The sequence below is a fragment of the Oncorhynchus keta genome, unplaced genomic scaffold, assembly GCF_023373465.1.
Source record: "Oncorhynchus keta strain PuntledgeMale-10-30-2019 unplaced genomic scaffold, Oket_V2 Un_scaffold_9739_pilon_pilon, whole genome shotgun sequence".
Taxonomy (NCBI): domain Eukaryota; kingdom Metazoa; phylum Chordata; class Actinopteri; order Salmoniformes; family Salmonidae; genus Oncorhynchus; species Oncorhynchus keta.
In genome coordinates this window covers 997,811-1,020,377 of record NW_026291018.1, presented here as the reverse complement: position 1 = coordinate 1,020,377, position 22,567 = coordinate 997,811, and the positions used below count along the sequence as shown (strand labels likewise).

General features: G+C 43.0%; 2 protein-coding genes across 2 annotated transcripts in view; one reads left to right on the top strand and one right to left on the bottom strand.

The window, feature by feature from the left end:
- Nucleotides 1–11,853, bottom strand: part of LOC127929667 (testis-expressed protein 2-like) — a 30,460-nt gene extending 18,607 nt beyond the window's left edge. The window contains exon 1 of the mRNA XM_052517738.1: nt 11,566–11,853. The gene's annotated coding sequence lies outside the window, so the exon portion shown is untranslated. The remainder of the gene's footprint in view (nt 1–11,565) is intronic.
- Nucleotides 11,854–15,803: 3,950 nt separating this feature from the next.
- LOC118374243 (mitochondrial thiamine pyrophosphate carrier) lies at nt 15,804–22,484 on the top strand. Its single transcript, XM_052517765.1, has 7 exons — nt 15,804–15,992; nt 16,746–16,914; nt 18,852–19,007; nt 19,329–19,499; nt 19,907–20,087; nt 20,354–20,484; nt 20,624–22,484. The coding sequence occupies exons 2-7, from the start codon at nt 16,783–16,785 to the stop codon at nt 20,819–20,821; spliced, it is 969 nt and encodes a 322-aa protein (XP_052373725.1). The 5' UTR covers nt 15,804–15,992; nt 16,746–16,782; the 3' UTR covers nt 20,822–22,484.
- The last annotated feature ends 83 nt before the right edge of the window (nt 22,485–22,567 follow it).

Sequence of the window (22,567 nt, the reverse complement as noted above, 5' to 3'; positions counted from 1 at the left end):
ATCGCTCTCCTCCCTTTCCCTCTCACCATCTCCTCTCTCCCATCCCTTTTTCCCCATCTCACCATCCCTCCTCTCCTCTTCCCATCGCTCTCCTCCCTTTCCTTTTCACCCTCTCCTCTCCTCTATCCTTTCCTTTCCTCCTTCCCCTCTAGGTGAAGAGGGAACTGCTCTGGTCTGTCAGGCAGCATCAGCCCTGACTGTGGATGTAAATATAAATAGAATATGGGTGGGTGGTAGGCGGCATGGTGGGCTGTTCCCTTCTGAAGCAAACTGTTTTGAGTGTGCACTTGTGCATGTCTGCGTGCATGCTTGCGCGTGTGTGAGTGTGTGTCTTACAGAGAGAGAAAGAGAGAGATTCCAACATTGGTGAGTCCCTTCACTTTCTGGATTAATCTGAGAAGTAGGACAGTGAACGAATTTAGGGTTTAATCCCACTGTTGTCCAAGGGCGGACACTCCTAATCTCTCATTATGGACCATTACCCCAGTCAGATTACAGGTTTACACACGGATTGTGTGTTGTGGGTGTGTATGTGTGTGTGTCTTAGAGAGAGAGAGGAAAATAGACATTCCAAACACTGCGGAGGATGACGAGTGCCTCTAGACACACATTGACAGCCCGCTACGATAGAACACCATGTTTATTGAAAGCACACACACACATCAAACAGTTTGTTAAGCTGATGACACATTGCAGCCGAGGAAAGAGCCTCGTACATTTTGCCATAATGAGTCAAAGATGAATTTAACCAGTCAGCTATGGTTATGCAAATTCTAGAGAGGGGCGGGTGGTCATTAAACAGAGCTGGTTTCCTTCCAGAACGCTGAGTGCTGCAGTGTGTCCTAAATGGTGCCCTTTTCCCTATATAGTGCACTACTTTTGACCAGGGCCTATAGGGCTCTGGTCAAAAGTAGTGCACTGTATAAGGAAAATGGTGCCATTTGACACACCCCTGGTGCACTGCTGACATTAGGCCTAATCAACTCAATGGACTCTCCCTAGGGAAATCAGGGAGTCCTGTCGGAGTGGAAAATCTGTAAAAGTGAAACAAGCTTTCACCTACTTGTCTCCACGTGTCAATCATTGTCTTATAGGGAGATTAGAAATAGAAGGTGATGCTAATGCTATGCTAATGCTAACTCAAGAGCTGAACCTCATATGAGTCCCAAACGGAGTACTGGGGAAAAGGGCTCTGGGGAAAAATAATGCACTTTGTAGGAAATTGGGTGCGATGAGGGACGCAGCTACCATCATCACCATGAGTCACATGCCAACGAGGACAAAGTTACCATCATCACCATGAGTCACATGCCAACGAGGACAAAGTTACCATCATCACCATGAGTCACATGCCAACGAGGACAAAGTTACCATCATCACCATGAGTCACATGCCAACGAGGACAAAGTTACCATCATTCACCGTGAGTCACATGCCAACGAGGACAAAGTTACCATCATTCACCGTGAGTCACATGCCAACGAGGACAAAGTTACCATCATTCACCATGAGTCACATGCCAACGAGGACAAAGTTACCATCATCACCATGAGTCACATGCCAACGAGGACAAAGTTACCATCATCACCATGAGTCACATGCCAACGAGGACAAAGTTACCATCATTCACCGTGACTCACATGCCAATGAGGACAAAGTTACCATCATTCACCGTGAGTCACATGCCAACGAGGACAAAGTTACCATCATTCACCGTGAGTCACATGCCAACGAGGACAAAGTTACCATCATTCACCGTGAGTCACATGTCAACGAGGACAAAGTTACCATCATTCACCGTGAGTCACATGCCAACGAGGACAAAGTTACCATCATCACCGTGAGTCACATGCCAACGAGGACAAAGTTACCATCATTCACCAAAGTGAGTCACATGCCAATCATCACCATGAGAACAAAGTTACCATCATTCACCGTGAGTCACATGCCAACGAGGACAAAGTTACCATCATTCACCGTGAGTCACATGCCAACGAGACAAAGTTACCATCATTCACCATGAGTCACATGCCAACGAGGACAAAGTTACCATCATTCACCATGAGTCACATGCCAACGAGGACAAAGTTACCATCATCACCATGAGTCACATGCCAACGAGGACAAAGTTACCATCATCACCATGAGTCACATGCCAACGAGGACAAAGTTACCATTATCACCATGAGTCACATGACAACGAGGACAAAGTTACCATCATTCACCGTGAGTCACATGCCAACGAGGACAAAGTTACATCATTCACCGTGAGTCACATGCCAACGAGGACAAAGTTACCATCATTCACCATGAGTCACATGCCAACGAGGACAAAGTTACCATTATCACCATGAGTCACATGACAACGAGGACAAAGTTACCTATCATTCACCGTTATCATTCACCATGAGTCACATGCCAACGAGGACAAAGTTACCATCATTCACCGTGAGTCACATGCCAACGAGGACAAAGTTACCATCATTCACCGTGAGTCACATGCCAACGAGGACAAAGTTACCATCATTCACCGTGAGTCACATGCCAACGAGAACAAAGTTACCATCATTCACCATGAGTCACATGCCAAGTCATCATTCATGCCATGCCACGAGGACAAAGTTACCATCATCACCATGAGTCACATGCCAACGAGGACAAAGTTACCATCATCACCATGAGTCACATGCCAATGAGGACAAAGTTACCATCATTCACCGTGAGTCACATGCCAACGAGGACAAAGTTACCATCATCACCGTGAGTCACATGCCAACGAGGACAAAGTTACCATCATCACCATGAGTCACATGACAACGAGGACAAAGTTACCATCATTCACCAGTCACATGCCAACGTTACCATCATTCACCGTGAGTCACATGCCAGAGGACAAAGTTACCATCATCACCATGAGTCACATGCCAACGAGGACAAATCATCACCATGAGTCACATGCCAACGAGGTTACCATCATCACCAGTCATCACCGTGACCATGAGTCACATGTCAACGAGACAGTTACATCATCACCATGAGTCACATGCCAACGAGGACAAAGTTACCATCATCACCGTGAGTCACATGCCAACGAGGACAAAGTTACCATCATCGCCGTGAGTCACATGCCAACGAGGACAAAGTTACCATCATTCACCGTGAGTCACATGTCAACGAGACAGTTACCATCATCACCAGGAGTCACATGCCAACGAGGACAAAGTTACCATCATCGCCGTGAGTCACATGACAACGAGGACAAAGTTACCATCATCACCATGAGTCACATGCCAACGAGACAGTTACCATCATCACCATGGGTCACATGTCAGACTGGATTATCTTTAATCCTCCATATTAAAAGCTGTATGTCACTTAGGATGTGAATCACAGGGAATACACACTGCCAGACAGACACACATACACATTGCATGCTTACACACACATACATAGGCTTACACAGTGACTGACTGGCTGAACACACACACACAAAGTACATGCACACACACTGTCATAGCACACCGTGGCACAGTTGTGACAGTTGACAGTGTGCGTTCCAATGAGTAACCATGCTGAGTAAGGGCTCAGAATATAATAACTGACAAATGAATATCAGGCAAAGCTCTACTTAGCTCGCATAATCCAGACCCAGGGTATTTGGAAGAATCTTTCCTATTTCTATTTCTGTTAAACATATCAAGTCTGGGCCAGTGACACTCCTGAGTACAGGGACCGTGATCCTCTCCTTTAAATCTGAAACATTGACTGTTCTACCATAGAGATAGGACAACTGGTTTATGTATATGGTTCTAACCTTGTAATTAGAATGAGTAGAATGATTGACCAGTCAAATTGCCAAGATCAGCGCGGTTCCAAGCCCGTTCTATTCATTCTCTTTCTACGGACCAACCACCCTTTTCACTGCTTGTCAGACTACATCAGATAAATCCTAACAAATGTCCCACATTCAAAGCTGAATGGAAACCAATTATAGTGCCATAATACATATCAAAGTGGTTATGAATGTGCTCTATATATTGTAGCTATATCAGATGTCCTCAGTCCCAGATCACACAGTTCTTGCTGCTCCGCCGATGGGATCATTTGGGTTCTGTCTCTTTTACTTTTGATATTGGCAGTGGGTGAGTCTCAATTATGTCTTTGTTTCCTCGGGTCCCTCTCCTTACTTCCTTTGCAAAACCCATTGGAGGATAAGATTTAAGGAGAGGAACATAAGATCTTCTGCTTGAATTGTTATGTTTTTCAACTAGTTCTCCAACTATGGGGGAGGGGCATAATAATAATAAATACAATACACACTACCGTTATACATTTTTTGGGTCACTTAGAAATGTCCTTGTTTTTGAAAGAAAAGCCATTTTTTGTCCATTAAAATAACATCAAATTGATCAGAAATGCAGTGTAGACATTGTTAATGTTGTAAATGACTATGGTAGCTGGAAACGGCTGATTTTTAATGGAATATCTACATAGGAGTACAGAGGCCCATTATCAGCAACCATCACTCCTGTGTTCCAATGGCACGTTGTATTAGCTAATCCAAGTTCATAATTTTAGAAGGCTAATTGATCATTAGAAAACCCTTTTGCAAATATGTTAGCACAGCTGAAAACTGTTGTTCTGATTAAAAAGCAATAAAACTGGCCTTCTTTAGACTAGTTGAGTATCTGGAGCATCAACATTTGTGAGTTCGATTACAGGCTCAAAATGGCCAGAAACAAAGACCTTTCTTCTGAAACTCGTCAGTCTATTAAATGTTCTGAGAAATGAAGGCTATTCCATGTGAGAAATTGCCAAGAAACTGAAGATCTCTTACAACGCTGTGTACTACTCCCTTCACAGAACAGCACAGACTGACTCTAACCAGAATAGAAATAGGAATGGGAGGCCCCAGTGCACAACTGAGCAAGAGGACAAGTACATTAGAGTGTCTAGTTTGAGAAACAGACGCCTCACAAGTCCTCAACTGGCAGCTTCATTAAATAGTACCTGCAAAACACCAGTCTCAACGTCAACAGTGAAGAGGTGACTCCGGGATGCTGGCCTTCTAGGCAGAGTTGCAAAAAAAAGCCATATAAACATTCCATGAAAAGTCAGCCGTTTCTAGCTACTATGGTCATTTACAACATTAACAATGTCTACACTGTATTTCTTATCAATTTGATGTTATTTTAATGGACAAAACATGTGCTTTTCTTTAAAAAACAAGGACATTTCTAAGTGACCCCAAACTTTTGAACGGTAGTCTATATATATAAAAAGGGGATTGGAAATGATAGCTGACCTATCCCCTTGAAAAAATACATATATCCTGCTCTAATGTGCTTTGAGAAGGAGACAAGGACAGAGGAAAAGAGGAATCAGGATAGAACCAATTGAGATTGAGAACCTTTGGCCTTTCATACTGAACCACTGTATACAATCAGGCTGATGTGAGAGCCTAGACATGGGTCTAATCTATAACAGATACCAATGGCATTATCTTAATCAATTTTGACTTCACAGTCAATCTAGATCAATCCACACTGACAGGGATAGTCAAAACTCTCTTCCTTCGAAATCCTTGAGTCAGCAAACGTTTGGAAGCATTTCAGACATACTCCTTGGTGGACAGGTTTAGTAGAAACTGAAACTGCAGCCACAGGCACTGATATGGGTCCATGGAATTCTGTGGGTAGTGAGTTAGCCATACTGACTAAAAAGAATGCATGCTTCAATTCTTTATTCATCATTATAAGAAGATACATAATTAATACATTAACGAAAACATGTACTATTTTTAGTTGGTATGAGTAGTATTACGTTTGTGTACAGGCTGGATCTATAGGCCTACTGCAACTCTCTGACAGCCATCGTCTGTCAAGGTTATCTGCAATTCTCACCTACTCCTGGTTAGCCACAGTCAATGTGTAACAGCACTGTTTCTGCAGTATCGTGTGAGAAAATGGTCACATGGATTAGAACGCTATGCATACTGTATCGATGTGGTGTGTTGAACAAGGACAGGAGACCAGGGTGAATAGTTGACTACTGTCCTCTATGGGTGACTGTCCATGGGAAGAGATGGGAGACCAAGGTGAAAAGTTGACTACTGTCCTCTATGGGTGACTGTCCATGGGAAGAGATGGGAGACCAAGGTGAAAAGTTGACTATTGTCCTCTATGGGTGACTGTCCATGGGAAGAGATAGGAGACCAAGGTGAAAAGTTGACTACTGTCCTCTATGGGTGACTGTCCATGGGAAGAGATAGGAGACCAAGGTGAAAAGTTGACTACTGTCCTCTATGGGTGACTGTCCATGGGAAGAGATAGGAGACCAAGGTGAAAAGTTGACTACTGTCCTCTATGGGTGACTGTCCATGGGAAGAGATAGGAGACCAAGGTGAAAAGTTGACTACTGTCCTCTATGGGTGACTGTCCATGGGAAGAGATAGGAGACCAAGGTGAAAAGTTGACTATTGTCCTCTATGGGTGACTGTCCATGGGAAGAGATGGGAGACCAAGGTGAAAAGTTGACTACTGTCCTCTATGGGTGACTGTCCATGGGAAGAGATAGGAGACCAAGGTGAAAAGTTGACTATTGTCCTCTATGGGTGACTGTCCATGGGAAGAGATAGGAGACCAAGGTGAAAAGTTGACTATTGTCCTCTATGGGTGACTGTCCATGGGAAGAGATAGGAGACCAAGGTGAAAAGTTGACTACTGTCCTCTATGGGTGACTGTCCATGGGAAGAGATAGGAGACCAAGGTGAAAAGTTGACTACTGTCCTCTATGGGTGACTGTCCATGGGAAGAGATAGGAGACCAAGGTGAAAAGACTACTGTCCTCTAGGGTGACTGTCCATGGGAAGAGATAGGAGACCAAGGTGAAAAGTTGACTACTGTCCTCTATGGGTGACTGTCCATGGGAAGAGATAGGAGACCAAGGTGAAAAGTTGACTATTGTCCTCTATGGGTGACTGTCCATGGGAAGAGATGGGAGACCAAGGTGAAAAGTTGACTATTGTCCTGGGTGACTGTCCATGTCCAAGGTGAAAAGTTGACTATGGGTGACTGTCCATGGGAAGAGATAGGAGACCAAGGTGAAAAGTTGACTATTGTCCTCTATGGGTGACTGTCCATGGGAAGAGATAGGAGACCAAGGTGAAAAGTTGACTACTGTCCTCTATGGGTGACTGTCCATGGGAAGAGATAGGAGACCAAGGTGAAAAGTTGACTACTGTCCTCTATGGGTGACTGTCCATGGGAAGAGATAGGAGACCAAGGTGAAAAGTTGACTACTGTCCTCTATGGGTGACTGTCCATGGGAAGAGATAGATGGGAAGATATAGGAGACCAAGGTGAAAAGTTGACTACTGTCCTCTATGGGTGACTGTCCATGGGAAGAGATAGGAGACCAAGGTGAAAAGTTGACTACTGTCCTCTATGGGTGACTGTCCATGGGAAGAGATAGGAGACCAAGGTGAAAAGTTGACTACTGTCCTCTATGGGTGACTGTCCATGGGAAGAGATAGGAGACCAAGGTGAAAAGTTGACTATTGTCCTCTATGGGTGACTGTCCATGGGAAGAGATGGGAGACCAAGGTGAAAAGACTAAGGTGACTGTCCATGGGAAGAGATAAAAAGTTGACTACTGTCCTCTATGGGTGACTGTCCATGGGAAGAGATAGGAGACCAAGGTGAAAAGTTGACTACTGTCCTCTATGGGTGACTGTCCATGGGAAGAGATAGGAGACCAAGGTGAAAAGTTGACTATTGTCCTCTATGGGTGACTGTCCATGGGAAGAGATAGGAGACCAAGGTGAAAAGTTGACTACTGTCCTCTATGGGTGACTGTCCATGGGAAGAGATAGGAGACTGAAAAGTTGACTACTGTCCTCTATGGGTGACTGTCCATGGGAAGAGATAGGAGACCAAGGTGAAAAGTTGACTATTGTCCTCTATGGGTGACTGTCCATGGGAAGAGATGGGAGACCAAGGTGAAAAGTTGACTATTGTCCTCTATGGGTGACTGTCCATGGGAAGAGATAGGAGACCAAGGTGAAAAGTTGACTATTGTCCTCTATGTCCACTGAAAAGTCCATGGGAAGAGATAGGAGACCAAGGTGAAAAGTTGACTATTGTCCTCTATGGGTGACTGTCCATGGGAAGAGATAGGAGACCAAGGTGAAAAGTTGACTATTGTCCTCTATGGGTGACTGTCCATGGGAAGAGATAGGAGACCAAGGTGAAAAGTTGACTACTGTCCTCTATGGGTGACTGTCCATGGGAAGAGATAGGAGACCAAGGTGAAAAGTTGACTACTGTCCTCTATGGGTGACTGTCCATGGGAAGAGATAGGAGACCAAGGTGAAAAGTTGACTACTGTCCTCTATGGGTGACTGTCCATGGGAAGAGATAGGAGACCAAGGTGAAAAGTTGACTACTGTCCTCTATGGGTGACTGTCCATGGGAAGAGATAGGAGACCAAGGTGAAAAGTTGACTATTGTCCTCTATGGGTGACTGTCCATGGGAAGAGATGGGAGACCAAGGTGAAAAGTTGACTATTGTCCTCTATGGGTGACTGTCCATGGGAAGAGATAGGAGACCAAGGTGAAAAGTTGACTACTGTCCTCTATGGGTGACTGTCCATGGGAAGAGATAGGAGACCAAGGTGAATAGTTGATTTCAGGAGAAGTAATGTAAGAGGACTAACTTCGATGAGTTTACAGAGACCAAAGCAGCTAGGCCACCTCTGGCATACTTACTGGGCAGCTTGCTCCCTCATCTCCTCCCCTCAACTCTGTGTCCAGATGTTTCAGATTAAACCTATTCCAAAATCTTGCTGAAATCCACCCATCCTCCTGTTACTACCGGGTCAAACACATTGATCGTCTCATCTTGGAACATCATTGGCACAGAGATTGATGATGAGGTCATTCTAGGGACACATTTACCAATCAAATTGTCTGATGGGGTGTTGTCATAAAGGTGATGAATGAAAATAGGACGATTTGCTGAAAAGGTCTGCTGGTCATTATGTCTGTTATTATTATGTGTCCAGGGCTGTATCTATTCCTGTTGTTTGCTGGACCTTATATTTACTTTGCTGCAGTAAACACAAATCCATTCCAGCCTACCTTCAGAGAAAATTATAGCAAACATATCGGGACTCCATCCCTGACTGCTCTGCTGTGGCTTCCATTGGGAGACCGATACAATATGTCAGTTTTACAGTATATTATGTCTGATGTATTATTATGTCTTCTCACCAACACTCAGAGCCATGTCATCGTGGAATGCACTGCCACCAGAGGTTACTCATCAAAAAGCAAGTATAGCTTTAAAAAACAGATTAAAATATATATATATATATATATATTGTATCACAGCTTCCTCTCCTCTTTCTAAAGATCTAATTGAACTGTATATAAGAATATGAGTATGTAATAATAGTGTGTAAATAGTATTTTTGTTGTGTGTATACTGTATATACAATGTTATTTCATGTCCTCGTCTATCTGTTCCGTACTTTGTCATGTACAGAGCCTTCAGGAAGTATTCACACACCTTACCTTCTTCTACATCTTGAGGTGTTACAGCCTGAATTCAAAATGGATTTTATATTGAGACTGTTTTGTCGTTGGCCTACACACTATACCCCATAATGTCCAAATGGAATTATATTTTATAAATGTTTACGAATTAATAAAACATTTAAATCTGAAATGTCTTGAGTCAATAAGTATTCAAGCCCTTTGTTATGGTAAGCCTAAATAAATTCAGGAGTAAAAATGTGCTTAACAAGTCACTTAATAAGTTGCATGGACTCACTCTGTGTGCAATAATGTTTGACGTGATTTTTTTCTGACTATCTCATCTCTGTACCCCACATAAAATAAAATGATCTGTAAGGTCCCTCAGTTGAGCATTGAATGTCAAACACATATTCAACCACAAAGACCAGGGTGGTTTTCCAATGCCTAGTAAAGAAGGGCACGTATTGGCAGATGGGAAGAAGAAGAAAAAAAGCTGAAATGTAATATTTATTTGAGCATGGGGAAGTTACACTTTGGATGGTGTACTACTACACCCACTCACTACAAAGATACGGCGTCTTTCTGAACTCAGTTGCCGGAGAGGAAGAAAACCGCTCAGGGATTTCACCATGAGGCCAATGGTGACTTTAAAACCATTACAGAGTTTAATGGCTGTGATAGGAGAAAACTGAAGATGGATCAACAACATTGTAGTTACTCCACAATACTAACCTAAATGACATAGTGAAAAGAAAGAAGCCTGTACAGAATAAAAATATTTCAAAACATGCATTCTCTTTGCAATAAGGCTCCAAAGTAAAACTGCCAAAAAATATGGCAAAGAAATGTACTTTATGTCCTGAATACAAAGCGTTATGTTTGGGGAAAATCCAATAGAACACATCACTGAGTACCACTCTTCATATTTTCAAGCATGATGGTGGCTGCATCATGTTATGGGTATACTTGTCATTGGCAAGAACTTTTTGTCATTGGCAAGAACTTTTTTAGGATAAAAAAAACAACAACAGAATAGAGCTAAGCACAGGCAAAATCCTAGAGGAAAACCTGGTTCAGTCTGCTTTCCACCAGACACTGGAAGACAAATTCACCTTTCAGCAGGATAATAACCTAAAACCCAAGGCCAAATATACACTGGAGCTTCTTACCAAGACGACATTGAATGTTTCTGAGTGGCCTAGTTACAGTTTTGACCTTAAATCGTCTTAAAAATCTATGGCTGTCTAGCAATGATCAACAACCAATTTAACAGAGCTTGAAGAATTTTTAAAGAATAATGTGCACAAATATTGTACAATCCTGGTTTGCAAAGATTTAATCGCTGCCAAATGTGATTCTAACATGTATTGACTCAGGGGTGTGAATACTATTTAAATGAGATACAGTATTTATGTATTTCTTCATCAAAAAATGTGCCCAGAAAATGTAAAGCATGTTTTTACTTTGTAATTATGGGGGAGTGTGTAGATGGGTGTCCTTACCTGACCTGTGCATGCCTGTGTAGGCCTCTTAATGTGGGGCCCTGGCAGGAGGGCAGGCAGGCAGAGAAATCTAACTAGTCTGGATTAAACGAATTATGTCTAATTGATGGGCATCCTATTCCTACATCAGACAAATAATCTGATGGGATTATCCTGGAGAACAATAAAGATGTCCTGACATTAGGGCATAAGGCTACACACAAAAGTGGTTGATGAGTGTTTATCCACCGGTTGCATCAGACATATTGTGTTTTGGTTTTGGTTATTATTCCCATGACACCCATAGGTATAAATGTAATTTCTAATTAGTTTTTGTTATTCAAAAGTCTACAGGCCTACATGGAAAATGTAAACATGATCAAACTTCAATATGGGCTAATTCAAGTCCAATTTCAGGGCTCAGCCATGTAGGCTAAATAACTGCTAAACAAAGGCCTATATTTTGTTGATAAAACATATATTTATTTCAATATCTTTGGCGATGTCAAAACATAGCCTACCCACTCGAATTTAGGGCTACTCACCTGAACACCATCAAAACGACAATGAAGGCTATAGTCGATACCGCTATCCCCGTTGATTGACAGGTATGGAAAAAGACCCAAGTCACTCTCATTAAATTCAGTTGTCTTTCGATTTCGCTCTCAAAACTCTGTCAAAGCCGCAGTCTGACTGCAGAGCAGAGCGCAGCATTATATATGTCCGAATACTGCACAGGGATGCACTGCAGTGGACTGACTAGAATAGAAACCCTGTTAAAATAACTTTGCTCACGTTTTGCATAGGGACGCGTTCGATTTGCCTTGCATGACGTAGAAAAAACTTCCAATCGATTTAATAGCACGGATAGCCTCACTTCAGAAGTGCAGATCGCCTTAACCAGCATGAACAGTAACGGTATGCGCCGAGACACCGCCATATAACCGAGGAGCCCTTGCTTCGCGTCTCCATCATTTTCTCCCCCTTGAAGAAGCGCCAAGCGAACTCTGAATAATCGGATTATTAGAGTCCTGGCTAGAGAGAGAAACACTAATCCAGATTAAAACAGTCGTACAGCAGCACCTATGTTGTTTTCGGCTCAGTATTAAAATACTGTCACACTTGTCTACAGGATAGGATCTTCACTCACACGTGTTTTGGTCAGCCTCTCAAACCATCACTGCTAAAAACGCATCCAGGTCTTTCTAGCAGTGTAATGAAGTAGAGTTATGTAAATGCATGGATTAAACTGAAGGTAAAACCAATGTAGAATAACATTTTAACCCCTCTGTGAATACTGTACACCACATCAAAAAAAATCCAATATCACCATGGGATATTTTCCTTTCAGACTCATATTGGTTAAAAGTGTCCATCGGGGATACTGATTTATCCAACTGATGAACCTACTATGGTAGTTTTCCTTGGACAGGTGAAGTTGAATGCTAAACCACAACCAATGTATTCTCCATTACAGGAGCAATCTGGAATTGGTACATACATTTTTTTTTACTTTTACATGAATAATATATAGCCACTGTTTCTAGTAAAATATAACTTCACCACTATTTTTCAACCGTCTTGCTGCTGCTTAATTCATCCCTCTGTTCTTATCCATCTACAACCAGTGGGGGTTTTGTTCATCTGCATCCCCATCCATCATGCCTCAGTGTGTGTGTGTGTGAGCACAGCTGGGGCCTGGCAGGATGTGTGTATATGTGTTTGGTTGTGCTTGCTTGAGTGTATGTATGTATGTATGTATGTATGTGTGTGTGTGCAGCCAGGTCGCTCATGATCCACTTTGACATCCGACATCCGTCCAGGTACCCAAAACTGGCCATTAAGGGCAACAGTGAGCGTTGTGGACCGGGGTGGCAGATGGGTGTAAACTGCGAGCTCCAGCTCTGAAGGTTATATGTTCAGTCCCAGTGACAGACACTTGTTTTAAATGTTTTTGTTTTAACCCTTTCCCAAACCTTAACCATTCAGAATGAAGGCCTAAACTTAACCGTGGGGTTGTTTTTGTTTTAACCCTTTCCCAAACCTTAACCATTCAGAATGAAGGCCTAAACTTAACCGTGGGGTTGTTTTTGTTTTAACCCTAAGCCACGAACTTCAGCTCCGAGGGTGTGTTCAAAGCCAAGTATAGGCACTCCTTTGATTTTTTTTTACCCTATTCCAAACCTTAACCCTTAACTTAACCATTCAAAATGAATGCCTAAACTTGTGACAGGAGAGGATCAACCTGTGGTGTCCAAAACACCTCGAAATTTGACATTTGGAGTAACTTCAAAATGTTTGACGTTTGGAGAAATGTGGACAAACGGCAGAATCTGAAGTCAAATTGGTCAAACTATGAGGTCTTGTGTGTGTGTGTGTGAGCACAGCTGGGGCCAGGCTGGACATAAACTTTGGGCCACAATGGATTACACGAGTTCCTGCTTATCTCGTTTGGACACTGCAGGGGGCAAGGAGAACAGACCAAACACTGGCACAGACACAATACACTGACCTTCAGCATTTAACAGGACAATGAATTATCATCAACATGGCATTATGTTCATATAGAGTCTACAGTATATGTAGTATTATAGACTATGGTTATCTTGCCAAGGGGTGTTTTTCATTTCTATATGGTCTTGGACTTGCACATACAGTGGGGAGAACAAGTACTTGATAACCTGCAAAATCTGCAGTGTTTCCTACTTACAAGGCATGTAGAGGTCTGTCATTTTTATCGTAGGTACACTTCAACTGTGAGAGACGGAATCTAAAACAGAAATCCATAAAATCACATTGGATGATTTAAGTAATTAATTTGCATTTTATTGCATGACATAAGTATTTGATCACCTACCAAACAGTAAGAATTCCGTCTCTCACAGACCTGTTAGTTTTTCTTTAAGAAGCCTCCTGTTCTCCACTCATTACCTGTATTAACTGCACCTGTTTGAACTCGTTACCTGTATAAAAGACACCTGTCCACACACTCAAACAGACTCCAACCGTTCCACAATGGCCAAGACCAGAGAGCTGTGTAAGGACATCAGGGATAAAATTGTAGAAATGCACAAGGCTGGGATGGGCTACAGGACAATAGGCAAGCAGCTTGTTGTGAAGGCAACAACTGTTGGAAAATGGAAGAAGTTCAAGATGACGGTCAATCACCCTCTGTCTGGGGCTCCATGCAAGATCTCACCTCGTGGGGCATCAATGATCATGAGGAAGGTGAGGGATCAGCCCAGAACTACACGGCAGGACCTGGTCAATGACCTGAAGAGAGCTGGGACCACAGTCTCAAAGAAAACCATTAGTAACACACTACGCCGTCATGGATTAAAATCCTGCAGCTCACGCAAGGTTCCCCTGCTCAAGCCAGCGCATGTCCAGGCCCGTCTGAAGTTTGCCAATGACCATCTGGATGATCCAGAGGAGGAATGGGAGAAGGTCATGTGGTCTGATGAGACAAAAATAGAGCTTTTTTGTCTAAACTCCACTCACCGTGTTTGGAGGAAGAAGAAGGATGAGTACAACCCCAAGAACACCATCCCAACTGTGAAGCATGGAGGTGGAAACATCATTCTTTGGGCATGCTTTTCTGCAAAGGGGAAAGGATGACTGCACCGTATTGAGGGGAGGATGGATGGGGCCATGTATCGCGAGATCTTGGCCAACAACCACCTTCCCTCAGTAAGAGCATTGAAGATGGGTCGTGGCTGGGTCTTCCAGCATGACAACGACCCGAAACACACAGCCAGGGCAACTAAGGAGTGTTTCCGTAAGAAGCATCTCAAGGTCCTGGAGTGGCCTAGCCAGTCTCCAGACCTGAACACAATAGAAAATCTTTGGAGGGAGCTGAAAGTCCATATTGCCCAGTGACAGCCCTGAAACCTGAAGGGTCTAGAGAAGGTCTCTATGGAGGAGTGGGCCAAAATCCCTGCTGCAGTGTTTGCAAACCTGGTCAAGAACTACAGGAAACGTATGACCTCTAATTGCAAACGAAGGTTTCTGTACCAAATACCAAGTTCTGCTTTTCTGATGTATCAAATACTTAAGTCATGCAATAAAATGCTAATTAATTACTTAAAAATCATACAATGTGATTTTTCTGGATTTTTGTTTTAGATTCCGTCTCTCACAGTTGAAGTGTACCTGTGATAAAAAATACAGACCTCTACATACTTGAAGTAGGAAAACCTGCAAAATCGGCAGTGTATCAAATACTTGTTCTCCCCACTGTATGTGTGAGCGACCAGGTATTCAACCAGGTTCATCTGCATGGCTCAATACCACCTTAGCCCACTGATCTAAAGGCACTCTGGGAAATAACGTAAGTCTTCAGGTCTCAACCACCTCCGTCCACACTATATTGAGACAGAACAATGTCTACTTTGTTGGCTCTTTCTCACCAGCGTTGACTCTGTAATGATTATAATAAACGTCACATCTATATGACCTTGGGATTCAAAGACTTTCAGCTCTGATTTTATTGTCCTAATGTACTTTAACAATGTGATTGTTTCAATATAATGAGTCTTGGTCAGACTATTTAAAAAAAAAAATTCTACAGTCAATAAAACAGATAATTGTGCAGTAAATCAATATTATTGGACCTTTAACAATATTGTTGTAGAGCATCAACCTTAGGCTGTCTTGTTTTTATTTGTTTGATGACTTTTGTACAATATACTTTACCTGAAACTATGCAGACGCTGTGATACAGTACTGAATGTTGAAACTGGTTACTTAACAGTGACATCTCGTGTCATAAGGGGAACACATGTAGTGCAACTGGGATTGCAGGGTCACGTGATCCATCCCTCCATGCGGATTGGTTCGATTTGCACCATTCTCCAGTCTCCAGATTGGTTTGAGTAAGCTAAATTGTATGAAAAGAAGAAGTACATGTAGCCTTATCAGTCCTTCACTAACTATTCTTTCACACATGTCCATGGAAGAGCAGCACATAAAAGTGAGTCGACAGTTCTACACATTTTAGCTATAAATTGCGAGCTAGATTGAAGTAAACCAGATTGAGTGGCTACGCTAGCTAACCTCATAGTTATGCCAAGGTCCTGTCCTCTATGGTATTTTTTGAAGAACGTTAATGCCTACTGTATTTACTATGAATAATCACTGCAACTAATGTACCGAAGAATAGGACGTGATCATCAATTGCAGTCAACGTGTGTGATCTCCACATGTGTCTGATTAGGAGGAAGGGCTGATCAATAACTTGGTAGTTAGTTAGCTAGTTAGGCAACTCAACAACAGTAAGTTACTGTAGCTGTCAGCTAGATGCAGGTGTCATGTCAACATCAGCACAGTCAACTTCCATCACATGATTGATCAGTGGAATTTGCCTGATGACTCTTTTATACAGCTACTAACTATCTCTAGTGGCAGTGATGCACAAATAAGTGATACAGAATTAGCTTCCAATAAAAATAGCAACATACTGAATCGTGAATCACAATAGTCTATCCATATTTACAGTGACTGTCTCTCAGAGAAACTACTAGTCACCCTGTATACAGTGGAGGCTGCTGAGGGGAGGATGGCTCATAATAATGTCTGGAACGGTGCAAATGGAATGGCATCAAACCATGTGTTTGATGTATTGACTACCATTCCACTGACTTCGCTCCAGCCATTACCACAAGCCCGTCCTCCCCAATTAAGGTGCCATCAACCTCCTGTGCTGTATAACATGTTCTCTCCCCAGACCTGAGGTCCTCTGGTGAGGCTGCCGTGGAGTCATCATGGTGGGCTATGACCCAGGGTCTAAGGGCGCTGCTCCAGCCCCAGAAGATGCAGCCCTGTCTGGGTCAGCCGCAGGTATGGTGACCCGAGCCCTGATCAGCCCCCTGGATGTTATCAAGATAAGATTCCAGGTACAGTAAGCATCAGATGGATATTATTGTGGTGCATGTTTTAGTTGCATGGCCACTTTGGACCCTAATTTACTACACAATTAAATGCAACATAATGTAAGTTGGAACTACAGTGCCTTCAGAAAGTATTCAGACCCCATTACTTATTCCACATTTTGTAACATTATTGCCTTATTCTAAAATGTATTATATAGTGGTTTCCCTTAATCCACAAACAATACCCCATAAAGACAAAGCAAAAACAGGTTTTTAGACATTAGCTAATTTATAAAATACAAAACTGCAATATCACATTTACACAAGTATTCAGAACCTTTACTCAGGGCTTTGTTGAAGCACCCTTGGCAGCGATTACAGCCTTGCGTCTTCTTGGAAATGATGCTACAAGCTTGGCACACCTGTATTTGGGGGAGTTTCTCCCTTCGCTGCAGATCCTCTCAAGAGTTGTCAGGTTGGATGGGGAGCGTTGCTGCACAGCTATTTCCAGGTCTCTCCAGATATGTTCGATTGGGTTCAAGTTCAGGCTCTGGCTGGGCCACTCAAGGACATTCAGAGACTTGTCCCGAAGCCACTCCTGTGTGGTCTTGGCTGTGTGCTTGGGGTCGTTGTCCTTTTGGAAGGTGAACCTTCGCCGCAGTCTGAGGTCCTGAGCAGTCTGGACCAGGTTTTCATCAAGGATCTCTCTGTACTTTGTTACGGTCATCTTTGCCTTGATCCTAACTAGTCTCCCAGTCCCTGCTGCTTAAAAACATCCTCACAGCATGATGCTGCCACCACCATGCTTCACAGTAGGGATGGTGCCAGGTTTCCTCCAGACGTGACGCTTGGCATTCATGCCAAAGAGTTCAATCTTGGTTTCATCAGACCAGAGCATATTGTTTCTCATGGTCCGAGTGTCTTTAGGTGCCTTTTGGCAAATTCCAAGCGAGCTTTCATAGTGGCTTCCGTCTGGCCAATCTACTGTAAAAGCCTGATTGGTGGAGAGCTGCAGAGATGGTTGTCCTTCTGGAACACTCTCTCATCTCCACAGAGGAACTCGAGAGCTTTGTCAGAGTGACCATCGGGTCCAACAAGGTCCTTCTCCCCCTATTGCTCAGTCTGGCTGGGCGGCCAGCTCTAGGAAGAGTCTTGGTGGTTTCAAACTTCTTCCATTTAAGAATGATTGAGGACCTTCTATGCTGCAGAAATGTTTTGGTACCCTTCCCCAGATCTGTGCCTCATCACAATCATGTCTCAGAGCTCTATGGCCAATTCCTTCAACATCATAGCTTGGTTTTTGCTCTGAAATGCACTGTCAACTGTGGGACCTTATATAGACAGGTGTGTGCCTTTCCAAATCATGTCCAATCAATTGAATCTACCACAGGTGGACTCCAAGTTGTAGAAACATCTCAAGGATGATCAATGGAAACAGGAGGCACCTGAGCTCAATTTCAAGTCATATAGAAATGGGGTCTGAATACATTCCAAATGCACTGTTTTTGTGGCCAAACCCTAGTGGTTCTGGTAATAATAATATAATAATAAACTATGGTAAACATACAACTTGGTTATTTGTGCATGATAACCGCTGCCCAGGCTTTTATGTCTCGAACCAAAAGCTCAGTGTTGTGACACTCACTGAAATCAAGCTTTTTTGTCCTGAAGAAGTTTGTTTCATTGCTACTAACCATTGTTTGGTTGTGCTGCATTCTTTTGATGAGAGTCACAGCACCACACCCAGAACCTCAGACACCACTGGGCATGCCCAGTTTCTCACAACACACTGGTGGCCATGGCAACACACACTGATGATGTGCTCAGCATTTGCTAGGGAATGACTTACAACTGTGTGTGTGTGCATGTGCATATGTGTATTTAGTTCTACACAAGAATGTCTACAGCAGAATGTCCTCTTTCCCCTGTCTGACACTACACACCCCTCCTTGCGTACACAGTTGCAGATAGAGCGCGTATCATCAAGGCACCCTGAAGGGAAGTATTGGGGTCTGTTCCAGGCATCTCGTTGTATCCTGGCAGAGGAGGGGCTGCCTGCCTTCTGGAAAGGACATGTCCCCGCCCAGCTCCTCTCTGTCTGCTTCGGGGCAGTACAGGTAGGGAACATACACTGGGGCATTTTTCCTGTCAGAATGCCCTGTTGTATGTCACACAGTGTTGTGGTTGAATGAGTTGTTTTCTGACTCAACTCTGTGTCCCTAGCTAGCCTTTGCCCTGTAACGCCTCAATAGCATCTCTCACATGGTAGTGGGTTGATAGATTATAATATATAGTCATGTGCCTCACTTTTTTTTTTCTCTCTCTCTTGTTTTTATCCCTGTGGTCTCCATTCATGGCTGTGCTGTATAACTTGCCACTGTTGTCTGAATTTTGTGTTTTCATCTGTGCTTTAAGGCTGTATTTTCATCCCTCCATAGTTTGCCAGCTTTGAGTTCCTGACTGAGATGACCCACAAGAGCACCGCATATGACAGCCAGACAGCAGGGGTGCACTTTGTGTGTGGCGGTCTGGCCGCCTGCTCTGCCACTGTAGCCTGCCAGCCACTAGACACACTGCGAACACGCTTCGCAGCTCAGGGAGAGCCCAAGGTGAGAGACAAAGAAAAACATACAGTATGAATCTATCGAAAAGCATTAGCTTTATTGTACCATTATCAAAAGCAGTAATAGTCCATTAACTCTGCAACCCATAATTTGCCAAGCACCAAAACGACAACCACACAATTTCAACCAGTAATTTATTATTTATAAACTAAATATAAATTTATAGTAAACTAGGTATAATAATGAACTGTCAAACTACTTAACCCCTTAAAAGGATAATTTAGAAAAATGTAACATCTTTAATTAGATATTTGTTTCCTTACCTTGAAGGCAGTCTATGGACAAGGAGTGACTGCAATCCACACTTTGGCTTTGTTGAAGTGTTATCATTGAATCTTTGGCTTGTGCTACTGATAGCTATTAGCTAACCACAGGCATCATCTGTAACATAGGTGTATGGCAGCCTGAGACATGCTGTGTCCACCATGTACCGCACTGAGGGGGCCCTGGGGTTCTACCGTGGCCTGGGTCCAACACTGGTGGCAGTGTTCCCCTACGCAGGCCTGCAGTTCTTCTTCTACAAGGTCCTCAAGAACCTCATGGGACCACCGCCCAAGGACAGCAACGTCGGAGGTCAGTGACCAGTGTAGGGATGGTCATGCCTTTGATAACATGACACTGTTTAAATACACCACACTGTACACATAGCAATGACTGTTAAGAGTATAGGGCCTAGAAACTAGAATATAACCTCGGCTTGGCTAGCAAACAGGAAACTAACTTTGTAACTAGGGCCTGGATAGTGCCCAGTACCACTGACTGAACACAAATACATGACTTTGAAGGATAGTGGCCTAGAAACTACCTGAACATTACTGCTTGTTTCCTTTCTATTGTAGGCAACCTCAGAAGCTTGGTATGTGGAAGCTGTGCTGGAGTCATCAGCAAGACAATGACCTACCCCTTAGACCTCATCAAAAAGAGACTGCAGGTGGGAGGGTTTGAAGAAGCCAGAGTCCACTTTGGACAGGTACGGTAGACATCTTATTACATTGTCTCATTCAGTCATGTGCCCGACAGCAGGTCTTATATTAGAGCGAAGATGGCTGTCATACGGGGCATCCATCTACATGACATTGAAGTGTGTTGTTTCTGCTTACTGTGTGCAGGTGCGGAAGTATGGTGGCTTTGTAGACTGTGTGTCCCAGATCGCCAGAGAGGAGGGTCTCCGGGGCTTTCTCAAAGGCCTATCTCCCAGCCTAGTGAAAGCAGCTGTCTCCACGGGCTTCACCTTCTTCTGGTATGAGTTCTTCCTTAATGCCATACAGAACCGAAGGGCAGCCAGTGAGCAGAGGAACTCTGGGTAGAAGTTGCTTTTAGGCACAGATCTAGGATCAGCTCAACTGCTCCAAATTCTAATCTCAACCAATATGGGGAAAATGTGAAAATGGACCATAGAGCAGTGTCTAGGGCCGCATTTCCCTAACTCGGTCCTCGGGACCCCAGGGGGTACACGTTTTGGTTTTTGCCCTAGCACTACACAGCAGATTCAAATGATCAAGGCTTGATGATTAGTTGATTATTTGAATCAGCTGTGTAGTGCTAGGGCAAAAACCAAAACATCCACCCGGGGGCCAGAATCGAGTTTAGGAAACCCTGGCTTAGGGGCAACTGAAGAAGCAGAGGAACTCAAAGCACTGGAAAAGAAAGGAGGGAATGGCAGAATCACGCACATCTACATCGTACATGCCATATCCCCCTCCCACTGGTGATAGGAGTCAACATTGCTGGGAAGAAGAAAAAAAGGCTCTCCTTACTGCTGTTTACCTGTAGTGTATCCTATAAGTTGGGAAAGTCTAGGTGTGGTGCTGCTCTGGACCTTCCACATAAGGAATGATGTCACCTCACCTTACCGTGTGTTTGTTGTCAGTGTCCAAACACCTTGATGTTAGTATGTCTATACTGGAACTCTTTGCTGTTGTTTTTACACTATACTCATGGTTTGTGGTGCACAGTCTATATTGAGGACAGGAAGCCTATTGCTTTTAAAGACTTTTGTAATTGACCAAAAATGGCCATATTTGTAACCGCTATCGTAACAATGTGTTCTGTTTCAACTACCTGCAGAATTGCCTTATTTGATGGGCAGCATAAGGAGGATATATCCATTGTCTTAGATGATGTACTGAGAATATACCTCAGGAAGTGTTCTTCTCTGTTTGACAGCTGCGGAAGGGGGGGAGGGATCACTTAAATTCTCCATTTCAATGTTTGTGTGTTAAATTGATAAGCCCAGATGGTTGCTCTTGAAACCGATAGATACCATGGAGCGAAGGGAAAGAGATGCTTGATCTAGGCTAAAATAAATATTCAGAACCAGGTCAAAGTTGATCCTGTCACGGAATGCTCTTTAATAGGGACGATTCAATACATTTCAGCTAAAAGTTGTGATGTTAACTGTGTTAGCATAGACTCCGTTATCATGCACTCTAAATGACCATTTCTATATGGTTGGTAATGCTTATTTAATAACAAAAGTACATTTACCATCTATGCTGTTTTCAGTTTGCTTTTCTTTGACGTACTGTACTTTAATTTCAAGTTACCTGTTGTAACAGCTTTTATGGGTCAGCATTGGATTTTTTTGCTCATTTCTCAAACTGGCACTTGCTCAGTGCTAAATTATGACTAAAGAAGCATGACGGTGTATGTTAGTTTTAAATATATGACCAACTGAATAAGAGCGTCTGCTAAATGATTAAAATGTAAACGTTTAAACACAGCATATCTAACACTGTATTTAAATTTGAATATTTATTCTATGTATGTTTAATGCTGGAAAGATTGCACTTGGTGGGACAATTTCTTGTACTATGTGTAACATTGTGTCGGCTACTGATGTACTGTACAAAGTGGTGGCAGGTGTGTCAGTCTATATTTGGGTTTTTATTTAAAACGCATTGTATCGTACTTACCCATGTTTTGTTATTTTTGAACTGTTTTTGAATAAAGAAAATGCATGCAAATGAACCTGTCATTGGAATGATATAGTCAGAATAGAACAGATTTTAATAATGTGGGTTTCGTCTATGGGTAAACAGTTTATTTAACGT